Below are 17,507 nucleotides of genomic sequence, written 5' to 3' on the forward strand. Positions count from 1 at the left end.
TTGGATGGCACATGTAGAATATTTACATGTTTTAAATAGTTATTTCTAAAAAATAAGGATGAATATTCACTACACTATAAGTATTGGTTCACTCCCCCTCCTGCAAGTTTGTAATCTGACTATTTAGTATGTCTGAAAATAAACTGCTCACAGGATAGCAGCATATGTCTCTGTCCCCGGTCACCTTGCCAGTCCTCTTTCTGCCTCTTTCTCTAAATAGATTTCTGTGACTACCACTCTAGCTTATCTCTTAGGAATGCTGAGTTCTTGGGCACCTAATAACTGTTGTGAATGTGACTTTCAGATATGAAAGGTGTTTCAAACAGCACTCAGATGTGTTAACAGTAATACTTACTACACATAAGAGCAGGGAGTTATTTCAAGAATGGCAGACATAGGGCCACCCTCACACAGGGCCGACATCCACAGCACTGGTATAATAGTGAGGACTACTGTACTGGGACATCACTGGGAAGAGGTGTGCAGTTTACACAGGTAATCTCAGACAACATATAGGAAACAGAATTTTGAAAAGAAACTCAGTCCTGAATCAAAGAGGGAGTTTGGTGCTGTTGCTATTGTTGTCATTGTATTATTATTATTATTATTATTATTATTATTATTATTATTATTATTTTATTGCCCTCAGTTGCCTGGCATACGTTAGGCCAATTCCTAAATTATCATAAACGATAGAGAAGCATATAAACACAAGAGGCTACAAATTGGAATTTCTAATAAGTATCTGTGACTTTAAAATTGGGAATTTATTTTGGATCCACTCCAGCTAGAATCTGTCTCTGTATGTTTCACTTCATTGTTACTCATTCTTCTAGGCAATAAAACATAACATCAGACTAGATTTACTCAACCAAGTCAGTTGAGACCTGGGTATTTTTCCAGGTCATAGACTAGAGACATTTAAGCTGGAGCGGTAATTTGTGAATTATACAAAAAGAATTCAAGGATTCTAAAAGCAGTCCCATGAACTTTGAGCAATGACTGAGCATCAGTGTAATACTGCGTAACATCTTCTGAATGAAATACTACCAATTTCAGCTCTTAAATTGTAGCCGTACTTTTTGAGAACTACAGAAAACATTCACTCAAAAGATTAAACTGAAAGTTAGTAACCATGTGGTATATGATCAAGGTAGTTTTGCCAGAACTCCTGTAGGTCAGAATTTTTCTTAGATCACTATATTGCACATAGTTATAAGACAACAGAGCTAGCATTAAACTGTCACTAAAAAGCAACTAGACTAATAGTTTTCTAAGCATTAAAAAACTTTTAAAAAATAATTCCAAATGAGTCGGTTCTCTAAAGGAGTTGAATGGTAGCAAACTCAATCTTTGAACAGGGAAAAAATAGTACTGGGAATTGGTACCTACCTGGAATCCTATTAAGTGTCACCCAGAAATGTTCATCAGGACTGTAGGTATCTTTTGACCAGTGTAGTAAGTCAATGGCCCTTTTGTCATGGAAGACAAAGTTGACGAACTCTCTGGTAAGGGCCACATAGGCAGTGCCAAAGTAGATGGTCAGCTGATGTGGAGGTGAGGTTTTCAAAATATTAGTATTTTTCACAAAAGAGCCATCTTTGCCCAGGTGCTCCCGGTGGATGTATTTAGTCCGTCCAATTGCATGAGCTGGGGGCAGCACCCCTGGGGTAATGTTTTTCCCTTTAAATCCTTTCAGATACTGAATTATTTCCTTGTTGGTTTTCAGGGGGAAATCTTGCCCACAGGTATTGATGGCATACTTCCAGGCGATCTCTGAGGCTACCAGGTCCTTCAGGCAGTTCAGGTCAGCCTGGAGCCTGGAGATTCCTGCATAAACCACAGGCTCTATCTTTGAAGCAATAAAAGCATTTTGGAAGCACCTCAGTAACTGCCACACAGATTTCTTAAACTCAGCTGTGGCTTTCTCATCCACATGAACACAGTAGACATTTTGGGGCATGTAGATAGCCCTGAAGAGCCTTTCAAAAGTATCAAAGTCCTTATGGATGACCATGACATATGCCAAGGGGAATGCCACTTCTTCTTCTGAGAGGGGGCTTGTGATGTAATGATTCTGGATCAGGTAGTCCTTGCAAGGGACACCTCCCAAAGGTGATGTCAATGTCTTCTCCCACAAAAAAGTTGACTTACCTCCTAATGCGTCCTCACAGGCATGTATTCCAGAATACCTTTCACTGGAATTATTCGGCTTCCTTTTTGGCAGACTTAATTGGCTATTGTAATGTACAACAAAAATAACCACACCGAGCACAATAAAAGCAAAAAGGTAATACTTCCAAAAGTTCATTATTTTCACTTCCTTGGGGAAGGAATCTCTCTCCAGGGATTCAGAAATGATCAGTCCCTGAAACTACAAGAGCGAAGAGGTTGAATGGAATTCCTTTGCCAGTCTTGAATTTCGACAGCTTCTCAAGCAGGCTTCCTTTCCCCGAGTCCTTTAATTTTCATTTATTTTCTGCTTCAGTGTCATGTCCATCTTTCTTGGCGTTAGCGAGAGAGGACATGGTTCTCTAAAGCGCGCAGAATCCCATCAGCCGGCAGAGCGGAGAGCGCGGCGCTCATCGCTCAGCCCAGCCCAGCCTTCGGGAAGCCCTTCTCATTTGCATGTGAAACGCAAGTGGTGGATCTTAGCAAATTACGTTTTCGCTGGGGCTGTTTCTCTTGCTTCACCCCACCCCCTTTCCAGCCAACCTATTCCGATCTGATCTCCCTTCTATTCTCACGCTTTCCCCTTCCCTTTTAGAATAAGTGAGTCTACTTTTTCGGGTCGGCCCGGCAATTTGCTAGCAGTTTTCGGAAGCCGCAGCATTTAGGACGAATGCTCTTTATGGTTCTTCCTGTTTCTCTGCCACCGCTTTTCATTTCAGTGTTATCTCACCCTCTGAGCGCATACAAACACAGATAAAGAAAAATGCACTTGCAACATGTCTAAGTTGCCAAGATTATCAGCAGCAAAAAAAATCTGGCGGTGAGGGATTTGCTGGATTAAATCTGTTTCTGCTGGTGTTACATAGCATCTATATGTATGTGCGGGCTGTGGGAAGAGGGAAATAAGAAGTACACTCTTGGGGGACTGGGATGAGGGTGCAAGAGACCTAGAAGTGACTCCTAGCATTAAAGGGTTGGTGTAGATGACATAAAGGAAATAAACACACCTTGGTTTGCACGCCAGAGAGAAAGGTGATAGTCATTGTTCCCAAAGAGCAAAAGTTGGTTCCGGTTTCACACAGAGCTTCAGATAACTTGAGCTGTTGAAATGGTTATCATCTACAATGTGTGGAGTGACTAGACACTGGGCCTAGGTTTAGATTTGAGGTCATTTCAGAGAACTCAAAGGATTCTATTTTCCACCCAATGCCCTCTCCCACTTCCTTACTCTGAAGAAAGAACAAAGGCTTCTGGGCTGCAGTAAAATTCCTGGAAGTATCAGTCAGTGAAATTCAGAGGAGCCAGGAAAAGAAGCCCAGCAGATCTGGTCACATTACAGGGGTTCTCATAGCTCAGGTGTGCCAGGTGCCTTGACCTCTTAGCCAATGTGGAATGCATTTGCAGATTGATGTAGATGGTAAAGATACTTCTGGGGGCGGGGGTGGGGGGGGGTGGGGGGGTGGGGGGGTGCGGCAGAGGGAAGTAACCAGTCCAATTAAAAGATAAGCCATGGCAATCACAGTGAGTGTGCCCAAAGTGGCCTGCTCCCATCTCATTCCCATAGTCACCCAGCTATCCTACTTGTCTGGGCATGGTGTGGCAACTGGAGCAGCTGTGCCTGTTAGGAAAACATCTGGTATATGATGCAGCAAACTTCCTTCCCTTTCTTATATCATGCCACCTCTTAACTTCCTATAGTTGCCTGGACAAATGAATGGCAACAGCAGCATAGATGTGATGGATATTGATTTGGAGATAGACCCAAAGAGTTGCCAGGGATCTTGAAGATCCCCTAACACAACCTTTTATTTTATAGATGAGGAAACTAAAGCCAATAAAAAAAATTTTTTTTTCAAAGTCATACAGCTGGATAGAAGCCAGAGCCTTAATTCTGTAGTTCCCTAGTCCAGATGTTGGAGCCAGTCTAATTGGCTTTAAATCCAAACTGGTCGCTGACCAGCTGTGTGACCCCGGTAAGGTTACTTGGCCTCTCTAAGCACCAGGTTCTTTGTCTACAAGATAGGAAATAACAATGGTTACTATTTCACATGGTTAAGAATGTTAAATGAGATAACTCTTGTTCAGGGTTTATGTATATGTTCATACATGTTCAATAAGCATTAGCAATTTTTGTTGTTTCTCTTTTGAAAAATATCCAACATTTCTGACTCTTTTAATAAATGGGCATTTTTATTTCTGTTCTTAGTAATGGAGAAGAAAAATATTTACCTTTTTAAGGCTTTCAAATAGGTCGAAATGGGTTATTCCCACTCAAAAAGCAGTGAAGGTTAAGTTCTACTCTTTTTCTTCCTCATCACTACCCCTCTTTTTCTTGGGGTGAGGAGAATAGTAAGACTGTAGCTATAAAAAGGGAAGCACTGAGTAAAAACACTGAATAAAAAAGGGAAGCATTGATGCCCTCACTTCCCTTAATTCTTACTGGAACCATACTCTTCTCTGCAAAATACCTTGTTGGCAGGACTTGTGGAGAGCAGAAGTGGGGCAGGGAGAGAGGGAATAGGAGGCAAAGTGCAGTTTCAGTCGAGTTTCTCCCCCTCTCTTTGCCTTGAGCCTTTATCCTACAATAGGGAGCTCTGGTGGAATGCCGATGCAAAGCAAATTCAACAAATCTTTAAACGTTATTTAGTCAAAGCAGATTGTAGATGAATATATTGTGACTTACAGTTCAGGACAGCAGCATCCAAAAACAAACAAACAAACAACAACAACAACAATACAAAGCACTTTTACCTGCCTTATTTACAATGGTTTAGATGAACAGCCTGAGATTAGAATGTGATACGTTCTTGGCAATTGGCCCAACATGAGGTTTGTTTTGCCTGGTATCTGTGATAAATGAACAGGCACTGTCTTCCAGCAAATAATTGGGCGGTCTAAGTTATTAACTTCCAACCAGGATATTATATCTGCTCTATTCACCTTAGTTGCTTAACGTATTGAAATCTGTCATCAACTGGACATTTTGTATTCACTCCATGCTTCTCTCTGCTCCAGGATAACCTTCATCATCACAAACAAGGAGAAAGCACAAGGACAACAGCTAAGAATATTTAGTAAGCTCAGATTGATATCAAAACTAAGGGCTCGGCTATTGGGGGCTCTCCGAGAACACAGTGGAATCTTGTTTCTCTGACAGTCCATTAGTTCTTGTTAACCTTACTTGAGCTGTACTTCCACCCCAGCTGGGCCAGCACAGGCAAAAGCGAATGCTGGTTCTTGCAAAGGTGGGGTTTAAATCCTGGCCCGACTTGTTTCCAAGTCCTCATAGTTCTCCTTAACCTCAGATTGCTTCTCTTGGTGTAATTATTGGCTACCGAATCAAGGCAATGCTTTTGAGGGGTCCTCTCATCTTTATCAACTTTACACCATTCTGCTCCCCATCTAAGTCTTTGTTTGCAGCAATCTGGCAACCTTGAACGCTTTGGCCACAAGCAAGACAAGTAAATGAGAAAAGATCTCTCAGCAACCAAAAACAATGATCACATGTTGTAGGCTGGATTCATATACTCAAATGTGTACAGGCAGGTAAGTGAAATAAGTACTTGAAGATGGTTGTAGGAAAGGAAAAACAGGGCTAGTGAGTTCACAAGTGGGAGCTAACACAAGGCCAAGATGTCATGGATGTGCAGGGAGGGTGGGGACACTGGTAAAGAACCTGTGCCCCGCCAAAAGCAAGCAGCTCCCTCTCAATGCCAGTGATTAATTCATACTGGATCATACTATAGGACTGATGCTGACAGCTCTTCATATATTTTAAGAGAAGTGAGTAATCTAAGTTTTATTTTTTAAAAAGTTCCCAAACTCTTTAAATGTTATCAAGTAATTAACAAATTTTTAAGACCAGAGTCCATCCCTCAGGTTACCAGTTTATCATCTTTGCTTTAAACATCAAAGGGTCAAACGCCTCTTGAGGCTTCACCTGTTAGCTCTTAGTATAGACACACTCTTAACATACTTTCTCAGAACTAAGCAGGTAAGAAATCACAAATTAGAGGAGGGAGGTACAACTGGTAGATTCGACCCCCTGTTGTCAGCAATTGGTGATGTACTGAGGATGAAGTAGGCTCAAGAAAAACTCCAAAAGCAGATCAGGGCCAGATTATTCAATGAAAGGATAACTGGCATTTGTGCAGCTCAATAACCATTTTATTACTGTCAACCAATACTTCTAGTATTTTTAATTATCAAATAAGTTAACGTCTATGAAAGGGCTTGAAGACTGACCGTTAGTGCAAACACTGGGCCAACCAGACCTATGAAAACAAGCAGAGTCCTAATATTTAGTGAAATAGAAATAGAAATGTATGAACAAATCTCTTCTACATATATTCTGCATATTCTGTTTAAAAAGGCATTTCTGAAATAGTTATTTCAAATAGCTTTTTTAAAATAAATCATTTTGTGAACAAAATGCATAATTATGACAAAAAGTTTTTTCCTAAAAGATGGTAACAAATATGTGTTACCATGATTCTACATCAGGAGTTAGCACTTCTTCTGTAAAAGGGCCAGGTAGTAAATATTTTAGGCTTGTGGGTCATTTGGTTTCTGAGGCAAACATTCCACTCTCATACTGTAACATGAAAGCAGCCATAACAATATGTCCTGCTAAAACTTTATTGACATTAATATATCATTGTCATATCATTTTTTTGTCATGCAATAGTCCACTTTTGAATTTTTTTCACCCACTTAAAATTGTAAAATCATTCTTAGTTTCCAGGTAGTACAAAAATAGGCCAGATTTAGCCCATGGGCTGTATGTAGTTTGCTGATTTCTGTTCTAGATTATAATCATGTTCCTCCAGGCCTAAATTTTGCAATATTGGTGTCTTTGCAATCACCTATAATTTCTGTATTTTTCCCGATGAAGATATGTGAAATGAGGGGAAATAATAATGTTGATCATTCTTATATAACCATTTGGGTCATAGGGCAGAACCCTAGACCGTATGCGTGGGTGTCTTTTCTTCTATGAAACAGAGATCATAAGAACATTGACCTCTTAAGAGATTTAAATAGGTTACTACGTAAAAAGATAGAACAATGCCTTGTATATAGAAAAGATAAAATAAATCTTAAGGCATCTCTCTGTGTTGCCAAACTTATCCAGGACTCTAAACATCCCATCCACCTTCTTAACTAGGTTTAGTGAAGAACAGCTGAGCTTCATTATTCATGGCAGCCAAGACATGGAAACAACCAAAGTGTCCTTTGATGATTGGATAAAGAAGGTGTGGTACATATATACAACGGAATACTATTCAGCCGTAAGGAAAAATGAAATACCGCCATTTGTGACAACATAAATGGATCTTGAGATTATCATGCTAAGCAAAATAAGTCAGGTGAAAAAAGTCAAGAACCATATGATTTCACTCCTATGTGGGATATAAAACTGAAAGCAACAAATGAACAAAGAAGACAAACAAACAAAGAAAAACTCATAGACACAGACCACAGTATGGTGGTTACTAGAGGGAAGGGGAGGCATGGAGGGCAGGTGGAAAAGGGTAAAGGGGATCAATATGTGGTGATGGAAGAAGATCTGACTTTGGGCAGTGCACACACAATGCAATATACAGATGATGTATTATAGAATTGTATACTTGAAACCTATATAATTTTATTGACCAATGTCATCCCAATAAATCTAATAAAAATAAAATAAATAAAATAAAATAAAATAAAATAAATAAAATAAAATAAAATAAAATAAAATAAAATAAAATAAACCAGCCGTGCTTGGGGGATCATTATGTGCTGAAAAGATCTCAAAGTCCAGGCAGGAGGCCTCCAGGCTATCCCTCTCATTGGCAGCGTCAGCCTGTCCTGCCTCTCCCCACCCCAGAGCGAGGGACTGCCCTTCATTCTCAACTGCAGCCTCTTGAGCTTATTCTTTCAAACTGCACCTGATGTGGTCACCTCTTTGCAGAACTAGCCAATATGGTTGTGCTGTTTTCTACGTGACCTTGAGAAAGTTTCTCGGGGTCACTGAACCTTAGTTTCCCAATTTTTAAAAAAGAGTGGTTTCCAGTTGACCCAAGTGGTGGAAAGTAAATATGATGAGGAAGCCTCTGAGTCTTCTCCTTCTCTGACTCCTCATGCTGCCACCCCAGCTTATCCCATCCTTTCAGGATTACTCTACTTTTTGGCACTTCCCTAACAGCCTCCTAGAGGTGGCACATTTTTTTCCTTCCTGTGGTTACTTGCCCAACTCTAACTCTAATTGCCAACAAACAAACAAACAAACAAACACACAAAAAAATTTTACCTTTGGCTGCATTCCATTAAGTTTCCAGAAAAATTGTTTTTCTATGCAACTTTTCTCTGTTTGTAAATTACAAATTCATGAGGAAAAGGCCTTGCATGTCCAAGGTCTGTTCAAATTGGATATTTTTCTGGTACCCTTCTCATACCAAATACCTCCAAATTTCTCTACTTCCATGTTTTCGAATGTTATATTTTTGAATGTTGCAGGGTGATGATGGTATGCTATTTCCATTAAGAGAAGGTATTTTATAATTCAGCTGCTGGCAGAGATATGTATCTTGAAGACACCCTTTGTCTTTTGAACATTGTTAAATAAATGAAAACAAAATAGTCTTGAAATAGAGACAGGCAGTGGTTTCTTCCAACTTCTAATTTTAATAGCCCTATTAAATTCTTGACTCACTTTCAGTTTATTCAATCCACTGTCATACTAGCTTCTTTCCCAAAAATCTTGTCATTTACTTGAATTTAGACAGTTTGTTAGGGCAGAGTACTTGGATAAATCCCAAAAAGCAGACATTTCTTCTGCTTTGCTAAAAATTAAAGCTAGAACAAATTTGCCACTGAGCTGTGTCCTGTGTTTGTACTTAGTAGAAGAAAATCTTTGATTTTCCCACTGCTTAAAGTGGCTTTAGATTCAAGTTTTATATGTACCAATTCATCCTTTTAGATGACATCCTTAAACTCTATTCTTTCTCTGCAATAACAATAGGAACATTGTTATAAATATAGTAGATTCAGTCCCGCTCTGCTTTGGTTAGGGCCCTTATGGCTGATAGTGTAGTTTTGAGCACTACTCTTCAAAGTGTCTTCGGTGTGTTGTAACCTACATAACTGAATGGTTTTGATTATCACTTTTTTTTTTTTTTTTTTTTTTTTTTTTTTACAATTTATTGATTAGTACTGTTCTGTGGGACATACATATCTAGAGTACTACTCCTCTATCCTTCTCTGGGCAAGAATATGTGGTTGTAAGACTTAGGGTGACCAACTATTACAGTTTGCCAAGGACTGAAGGATTCCCCAGGACATGGGATTTTCAGTGCTAAAACTGGGAAAGTCCTGGACAAACCAGGACGAATTGGTCACCCTAGATACCATTGGTCCTACCCACTCATTGCTGAAACATAGACTGACTAGAAGAGATTCAATAACTGATTGATGTGAAAGGAAAGGAATTGTTTAAAATGTTGGTCTGGGTGGGGGGAGCATACAGATCATAAAAAGTTTGCAAATTGTAGTGTATGAAAACTCCACATGACCCTCCCCAAAACCACTGAGGTATGAGGAGAAAATGATTAACATTTGTGGGATAGCTCTATAGTAAACCTAAAAGAATTAATTTAAATCATTCTAACTACACAGATTTTCCCCAGTGGGTGTAAGAATACCTTAGTAACAACCAATATAATGATAGGAGAACCTAAAAGAAAAATAACTGTGTTATTACAATGTTAACTGTATCTAAAATCCCCGTGCCCCACCCCCAACACCACATGTAATACATCTTCTTTCTGTAAATGGGGGACTAATTGAAAAATATGGGGTCTTATGAATGGAAGTGCTTATTTTAACATTTATAATAAATGGGCAATGAAGCCAGAAAATGTGAACTCATTTTACAGAACAGCATAATCGACCAGCTGTTTGATCTCTCTGAGTCTTGATTTTCAAATTTATATGATTTTAGGATTGGAACTAGATGTTCTTTAAGGCTTCTTTCAGCTCTAAATGCTGTAATTACTATAGCCCTCTGCACAGATAAAAAGTAGGCTGTTTTTTAGGAAAGTTGCGCTAAAGAGTTATGTTTAGGTTGAGTAAGTGCAGGGGAAAATCCGAAATGTAGTAGGCTTATTGATCAGAGATAAATCAGAACACTTGAAAGTGAAGGGCAGTTAGCTCAGACAAATGAAAGTCTCAAGAGAGTAGAAAACAAATGGGGAGGTATTTAGCATTTCCAGGAAACTACTCAACACCTAGACAGGACCTCAGAGTCCAAGATGGGCAATTTCCCCATGGGACATAGGTGGGCACTTGGAGTTCTAGGCAGGAGGGCCTTCATCCTGTAGAACCACAAGAAACTCAAAGAAGAAGCCCTGACTTAAACTGAAGAGATAGTTATAGAATTTCAATGGAAAAGAAATTATTTGAGGATTAGGGCTTAGGAAGGGGTGGCTAAAGAGGAAATAACTAGAAGAGGGGACTGACATGGCAAGAAGCTAACTGTATTAGAGTAATATGACTGCCTCTAGCTTGCTTAGTAAAGATGACAGTTTTATCCTCTGATATGTTCATAGTTATGTTCTGATATTTTAATCTAGCTGAAGAGAAAGATTATGGGGAATGGATATCATCTATTCATTCTCTGAAAATGTGGCCCTGAAATGGATATAGGGTAAATATATTTGGGGAAAACCTTCTGCCACTCATGGTTTTGTTTAAAACCATCTCAAAAAAAGAACATTACATACTGTATGGGTCAGAAGACAAGAGAAAGAGAGGTTTGTTAAATTGCTCTAGCATTGAGAAACCACATTAAGAAATGATTAGTTAGGAAGTAATTAATATCACTTGCTGCTTTAGATTTAGCTTTGGACTTAACTTTCAAAGATTGCAAATTATCCACTCTGAGACTCAGGAAAAAAAATTCACCAAAAATCTCAGCAGGGTCATTTGCTTCACCAAATAATAGATTAACTCCATCAAAGAAGCAGCCTCATAAAAATCCAAATTGTTTTTTAAAGCAGGGACCTCTGCTGTTAAGCTGTTCTTTTTACTTCTTTGGGGTGGGGTCAGACACCAATTTGGTAAGCTCATGGATAGTGGGCCTCAGAGTGAAGCACAATCTGGCTTAAGCTGATGCTACCCCCAAAATAAGCTTGGCTTTGAGAGGCATTCCTGACATGAACCAGATGCTTTGGAAAACTGAGGGAGAGAGAACAGTCCCATTGCTATTGACCAGAAGCAGAAAGAACTTAAAGAAATGTCCTGGAAAAACTGAACATGGCTGGAATATGCTGAAGCTGAGCCTTCAGGATTCGGCATGGTAACCTAGGCTGTGTGTGTGTGTGTGTGTGTGTGCGCGCGCGCGCGCGCGCGCGCGCACGTGGTGGAGGAGGTGATGATTTGCAGCTGACTGGGCAGCAGTGCTGACAGGCATATTAAATATTATTTCCATCTGACTCAATTTAATAAATATTCTTATTCTACTGGATGCTCACTTTGTTGAGTACTAAAAATCTAAAAGATCCCAAAGAAATTATAATCTAGTCAGGGTAATATGATATTTACATTTATAATTATAATGTAAAGAAGATTAAAGAATGCATAAAGGAGTTACAACAAAAGTTTACATGGGTGTATAATTGAGAAAAAAAAAAGATCAGGAAAATCTTCCTAAATAACAAGACATTGAATGCAGACCCATTAATGTCATTATATAAATGGGAGAGTTGGAGAAGATTGGCCCAAGTAAAGAAAACAACATGCAGAAAATTACCAAAAGCAAGAATACAAGGTGTTCTTACTGGAGCATCCCTTTCAGGGAAAGCAGCAACAGGAACCAATAGTAGAGTGATATTGAGGTGATATCTAATAGGGATATGTTGATATCCAATATGCCATATTGAGATATTTATACTGAATAATTCAATAAGCTGTTGAAACTTTGGGATAGAGAAGTTATTCTTAGAGCTATGCCTTAAGAAGAAATGTGTGTTGAGAGTGTTAGAATGGGTTGAACAGAGAGACCGGGGCCAGAAAGACCACTGAGAAGGAAGGGTCTAACAATCTACTTGAGAAGCACGATGGGCAGGAGTTAGAACGGTAGCGACAGGAACAAGGAGAGTGATACTCAATCGAAACCTACCACAGAATGTGCAGAATGTGCTGATTAGACATGGCGGCCCAATTAGGAGAAGTTGGCTAACTTGGAGAATCGCAATGTCAGGTCAGGGAAGCTCTGAAGAAGGGTGTTAGCGGGGAGTAGGGAGGTGGATGGGGGAGCACGTCAGCAGGTGCCAGGAGGAACCTCAGGAAGAGATATCCAAAAGGTAGGGAGAAATGTGAGAGAGAGCCTAGGAGCATGATGGAGGGTTGTGATTTATAACTACGAAAATGGGGCTGAGCTGTGGATGTAAATGAGATCACAGAGGGAGGAAGAACAGTGAGCGCCCAAAAGCAAACTAAAGATGTTCACTGGAAACTTAAATTTACTTCATTCTGAATTTCTCTGAGAATAGTGGCTCTAAAATCAGCTACTATCTAAGTCTCAATTAAATAGTTGGTAACCAAGAGTATGAAAAGGACAGAATTATCCATTTAAAGAGGGATTATAAAAGCAATGCCCTTTAGCACATTTGGCAACAGGATAGCCTTTTCACAATGCTGGAAGTTGTAGCTGAAAGTCCTGTGACAGAGTCAAAGTTTTATGACAGACTGTTGTTCCAAGGCTTCAGTCTTTGGTAATTATCTCTTCATGGCACTTTGACCCTATCTGCCTTTCTAAATAAAAACAACTTTTAGAAAAGAGCAATTCTATACATTGCATGTGGACAGAACTCTGGATTAGAAAAATAAAACAATCTGAATTTGTGCACTGACTTTGTCAATTACTAGTTGTTCTAGAAGTTCAACACAGGTTAGATTGAAAAGTCAGTATGTAAAAGAAAACAACATACAGTCAAAATTCCTCTGGAGAAATCCCTTGGGAATGTGCCACATTAAAATGATACAGTCTCCAAATTTCCAACATGGCTGATTTTCCCTTTAATCTTAGTCCAGATGGTGGTTTCTTCAAATGAGAACCAGATGAAGCAGTGAGCTCAAGCTGAGGTGCTATATTATGAAATGTATACTGTATCTTTACATTAGTGATCCATGGGAGCCAAGACCCAGCACGGGATTGAGAAGAATCCACTTAACGCTCACTCTGGACCCCACGGTCACTGGATGGAATGGAGGGCAGGGCGTGATGGCCAATACCCTTTAAACTTACACACAGTGTGTGTGTGTGTGTGTGTGTGTGTGTGTGTGTGTGTGTGTGTAGTGGAGTTTGTGTAAGTTAAAATAGTACAAGCCAAGACCCCATTATACTGAGCATTGTTCGTGTATCAGGGGTTGTGCATTAGGAAAACAAAAATGAGCAGGTACAGGTTCTACCCATGAAGCTCAGTCTAGAAGGTTACTGGGAACCCAAACACGTCACTGCAAGACTAAGAATAGTACAGTGTGATACAGGAGGAGCAAGTCCACAGGAGCAAAATTTAGGAAAAGCTTTTTAAAGAATGTGACTCTGGTTTGCATCTTAAAAGCAAAGCACATTATCAACTAGGCGAGTAAGGAAGGAGGAAGAGCATTCCAGAGCATCTTGGCAGAAAGACTGACATGGATTGAGGCATGTCGGGTGGAAGGGGCACATTTGGGACCCACAAGCCATACAGTAGAGCTGGAGTTCATAGTGAGAGAAGGTGCTGGAAAGGCCAAGGCGCCAGATCACAATGAGCTCCCTATGCCCAGTGTTTGGATGTTGTGCTGGAGATGATAGGAATCCATAGAAGTTTTCTAAGAAGGAGAGAGATGTGATCATGTAATCAAGGTGCATTTTTAGAAAGGTCTTCTTGTTACTGTAGAGAGTGGGTTTAAGCAGGCTGAGAACGGATTCATGGGAAGTGGTTAAAAGGAAATTAGACTGTTGTAGGAGAAAGGTGAAGAGCGATAAATGGCAGACCAGAAATGGAGAGGAGGCTGGTAGCCAGATCCAGTTTATTGACTGTTCACTCTGTACCCAGCACTAGGCCAAACACTTGCTCACATTGTCTTGCTGCTTTTGCCAATAACCTTATGAAAGCAATACTGCCAGGTCATGTCACCCCCGTGGCTTTCACACAAAGGCCTTGCTCACCTCAGTGCAAGGTCTATCCCTTACCCTCGCTCACTCAGCCACAGCCACAATGGCTGCCTTTATGGCTCCTGAACACAGGGAGCTCTTGCTCACCTCAGGAACTTTGCCAGATCTAGACCCTCTTTTCTCAAGTGCATGGCTAACTCATTCTCATATAGAAGATGGAGTTCATTCGCTACTTTCACCAAGAAGCCTTCCTTAATTCCCTCCATTTAAAGTAGGTCCCTTCCTGTATCAGCCTGCATTTTCTTCTTTTTTTTTTCCAGCCTACATTTTTGCTTATCATAATTTCTAATTACCTTATCTGTCTACTTTTTATTATCTGTCTCCCGCTTCTAGAATATATACTCCATGACTGAAGGGCCCTTATTTGTCTTATTATTACTATATCCCAGTACCTAATACAACATCTAGTGCTTAATAAATATTTATTGAATGATAATAATAATAACGACGATGATAAAATCTAACATTCAAAATATGTGCCAGGCATTGGCCCAACTCCCTTAAATCTTACATATTTCATATAAATATTATTATTTTCTCCATATCATAGATGGGAAACTGAGGCCCCCAAATTTAGATAACTTGTCTAAGCTACAGCTTGTAAATGGTGGAATAGATATTTAAATTCAAGCAATCTGCCTCCAGGATCCATGTTTTCAACATCAATGCCACATTGACTACTCTAAGATAGAACTTTACAAATGTCAGGCCACACATGGCTCGTGATGGAGGAGTTAAGGTCTCAACCTTGTTTCTCTCCAACTCTGGAACCCAAACTCTAGGGATAGGAAAATTGACAGAAATCAGCGTGGTGAAAATTAAGCAGAGAGAGAAGCCAGCCTGCAAGACTGAGATAATAGAGGATTGTGTTGAATTCAGGGGTACATGAGCTGAGTTCTGAAAGTGCAGAATTTGAGGTGCCCACTGACCACACTTTCTCCTCTACCGTGCTTTCTGTTTTTGGAGTAGAGCACATTACTCAACCCGATCCCATCTTCATATTTGTAAAATGTGGATTTAAGTACCAACCAGACAAAATTCCTGTAAAGGTTACACTGAGGTAATACAGACCTGAGGCAGATATTCAGTAAACATTCGTTTCCTAGTATTTCCTGTACCTTCTGTTTACATGAAAAAACAGAAAGTTCTGGGAAATGGGCTAAATATTGAGATAACATAAGGAACAAGAGAGAACATTCTTGGGTAGGTTCAATTATATAATCATTCTATAAGCTTAATAAGACTTAAAATTAGTTAAGTTTAGTCTTCTGAAAGTTGTATTGTAATAATTAAATGAAAAGTTTGTACAATTAGGTTCAGCTTAAACTAAATGTATAACATAAGTCTTTGTTCTTCCTAGATGTTTCTTCTTATTCTTATTTATTGCTAGATATATGTAATATTTATCTTTGGACAAGGCACATATTTTAATCTTAAATTTTCTCATCTGCAAAATGGGAACAATAGTCTTCCTCTTAGAGGGTTCTTATGAGGATTAAAAAAGCTAATGTGAAATAAATATTTTGCAAACTAAGTACTATCCAAATATAATAAAGGAACATTATTAAAAATAGTTCTCTGAGGGAAATGTGGTATGCTTATAAGATCATACTTTCACAGAGGTAATTTAATTAGTATTTTCCAAGTTAAAATAGCTCAAGTGCTTAAAGCTTTATATTGCATTAAATCTTGCCCCTCTGATATCATGTGAAGATGGTCAAAACAACTCTGCCTGCGAAACAAGGAACCATCTTGCAGTGAGCCTGTGCTTTTTTTGTCTGCTTAGTATCACTCTAAGGAACCATCCTCCACCATAGCCTGCCCCTAACCTCTAGCTCGACTGTGGGAAAGCAGCCCAAGAAAGGCTAGTCAGTATTCCTCCTACCCCAGCTTTGTCTAGGGACAGTAATTTGGACCAAGCAGAACCAATCTGAAGACTCCCCTGCGCTGTTGCTGGAACTATTAGGCAAAAGTCTTTCTTTCCCCTCAGGAGTGCCAGCCGTCAGCACCAAACCCCAGGAGATACTTCTGACCATCTCTGATACCATGTGGCCTCAAGGAGGCCAACATAGTAAGAGGCAGAGAGATAGAGTGACCAACTTGTCTCAGTTTCCTGGGACACTCCTTGTTTTAGTACTGAAATGTCCATTCCCAGGACTCACCCTCAGACCTGGGCAAACAGGGATGGCTGGTCTCCCCACAGAGAGAAAGCCTGACAAGAGTCCTGAATATATTGCTCTAACCCTTGATCCAGCTTTATTTGGAGCCACTCCTTGAACAGCTTAATTCTATGACTCGGTAAGTTCTGGTTTCTGTTTAAGCAACTTTGGGTTTCATTTCTGTCACTTACTCTCAAAGAATGTGCACATATAAATAAAACTTCGAGTTAAAAAAGCAAAATAAATTGTAGTAGGAAACATGCTATTTTTAGAATTGAAAAATGAAGAAATGTGATCATGTGGTCACTTTGAGGTTGAGATAATTTATTTCACAAAGGAGCTCTGAAAAAAATATATACAAAATGTAAAAAGGAAGCAAAGCAAATAAATGAAAACATTCTTATGGAAGAATAACATCATGGCATGAGAAAGGTCAGAGTAGTGCATGAGCAAAAATTCAAAAGAACAAGTTTTTCTCTCACTGAGAGAAAAAAAGTAGTTGAAGCCAAAGCATGTAGCAGCTTTGCCTTTTCGTTAGAGATAGACTTGCCCTGAAACAGAACAAGAGGATAATATAGCCATAGGAATGGACTGAGAAAAAAACAAGACCATCATCAGCTTCTGCAGATGCTAAACAATTTGATAAGACTTAAAGCAAAAAAATCTAAGTGGCCTCTGGCATTCCTCCTTGGGGCAGGTAAGCAAAAGAAAATAGTAAAGGAATAACCAGAAAAGCTAGAGAAAATGGGCTTTTCTTACGGTGACATATAGTAGAAATGATAACAAAGATCTGAGAAATTAGAAAATATAAGTGTGCACCAGAATTTGGGGTGCAGTACTGCTAGCAGAGCCTGATGTTCTGTAGTGTAAATCAAAGAAATTTGTGCTCCTGGACAGTTTCCTTTGAGAATATGTCAAGAGGGAGAGGTCTAGACAATCTGTCTGTACATGAGTCACAGAGAATAGAATGACAG

At 39.5% G+C, this 17,507-nt stretch overlaps 2 protein-coding genes across 2 annotated transcripts in view; both read right to left on the reverse strand.

The window, feature by feature from the left end:
- Positions 1 to 3,591, reverse strand: part of GCNT2 (glucosaminyl (N-acetyl) transferase 2 (I blood group)) — a 40,639-nt gene extending 37,048 nt beyond the window's left edge. The window contains exon 1 of the mRNA XM_016118789.2: positions 1,393 to 3,591. Coding sequence (XP_015974275.2) covers positions 1,393 to 2,311 — 919 coding nt within the window. The 5' untranslated portion in view covers positions 2,312 to 3,591. The remainder of the gene's footprint in view (positions 1 to 1,392) is intronic.
- Positions 1 to 17,507, reverse strand: part of LOC107497203 (N-acetyllactosaminide beta-1,6-N-acetylglucosaminyl-transferase-like) — a 67,689-nt gene that overhangs the window by 23,457 nt on the left and 26,725 nt on the right. The window lies entirely within an intron of this gene.

The sequence above is a fragment of the Rousettus aegyptiacus genome, unplaced genomic scaffold (genome assembly GCF_014176215.1).
Source record: "Rousettus aegyptiacus isolate mRouAeg1 unplaced genomic scaffold, mRouAeg1.p scaffold_m13_p_1, whole genome shotgun sequence".
Classification (NCBI taxonomy): Eukaryota; Metazoa; Chordata; class Mammalia; order Chiroptera; family Pteropodidae; genus Rousettus; species Rousettus aegyptiacus.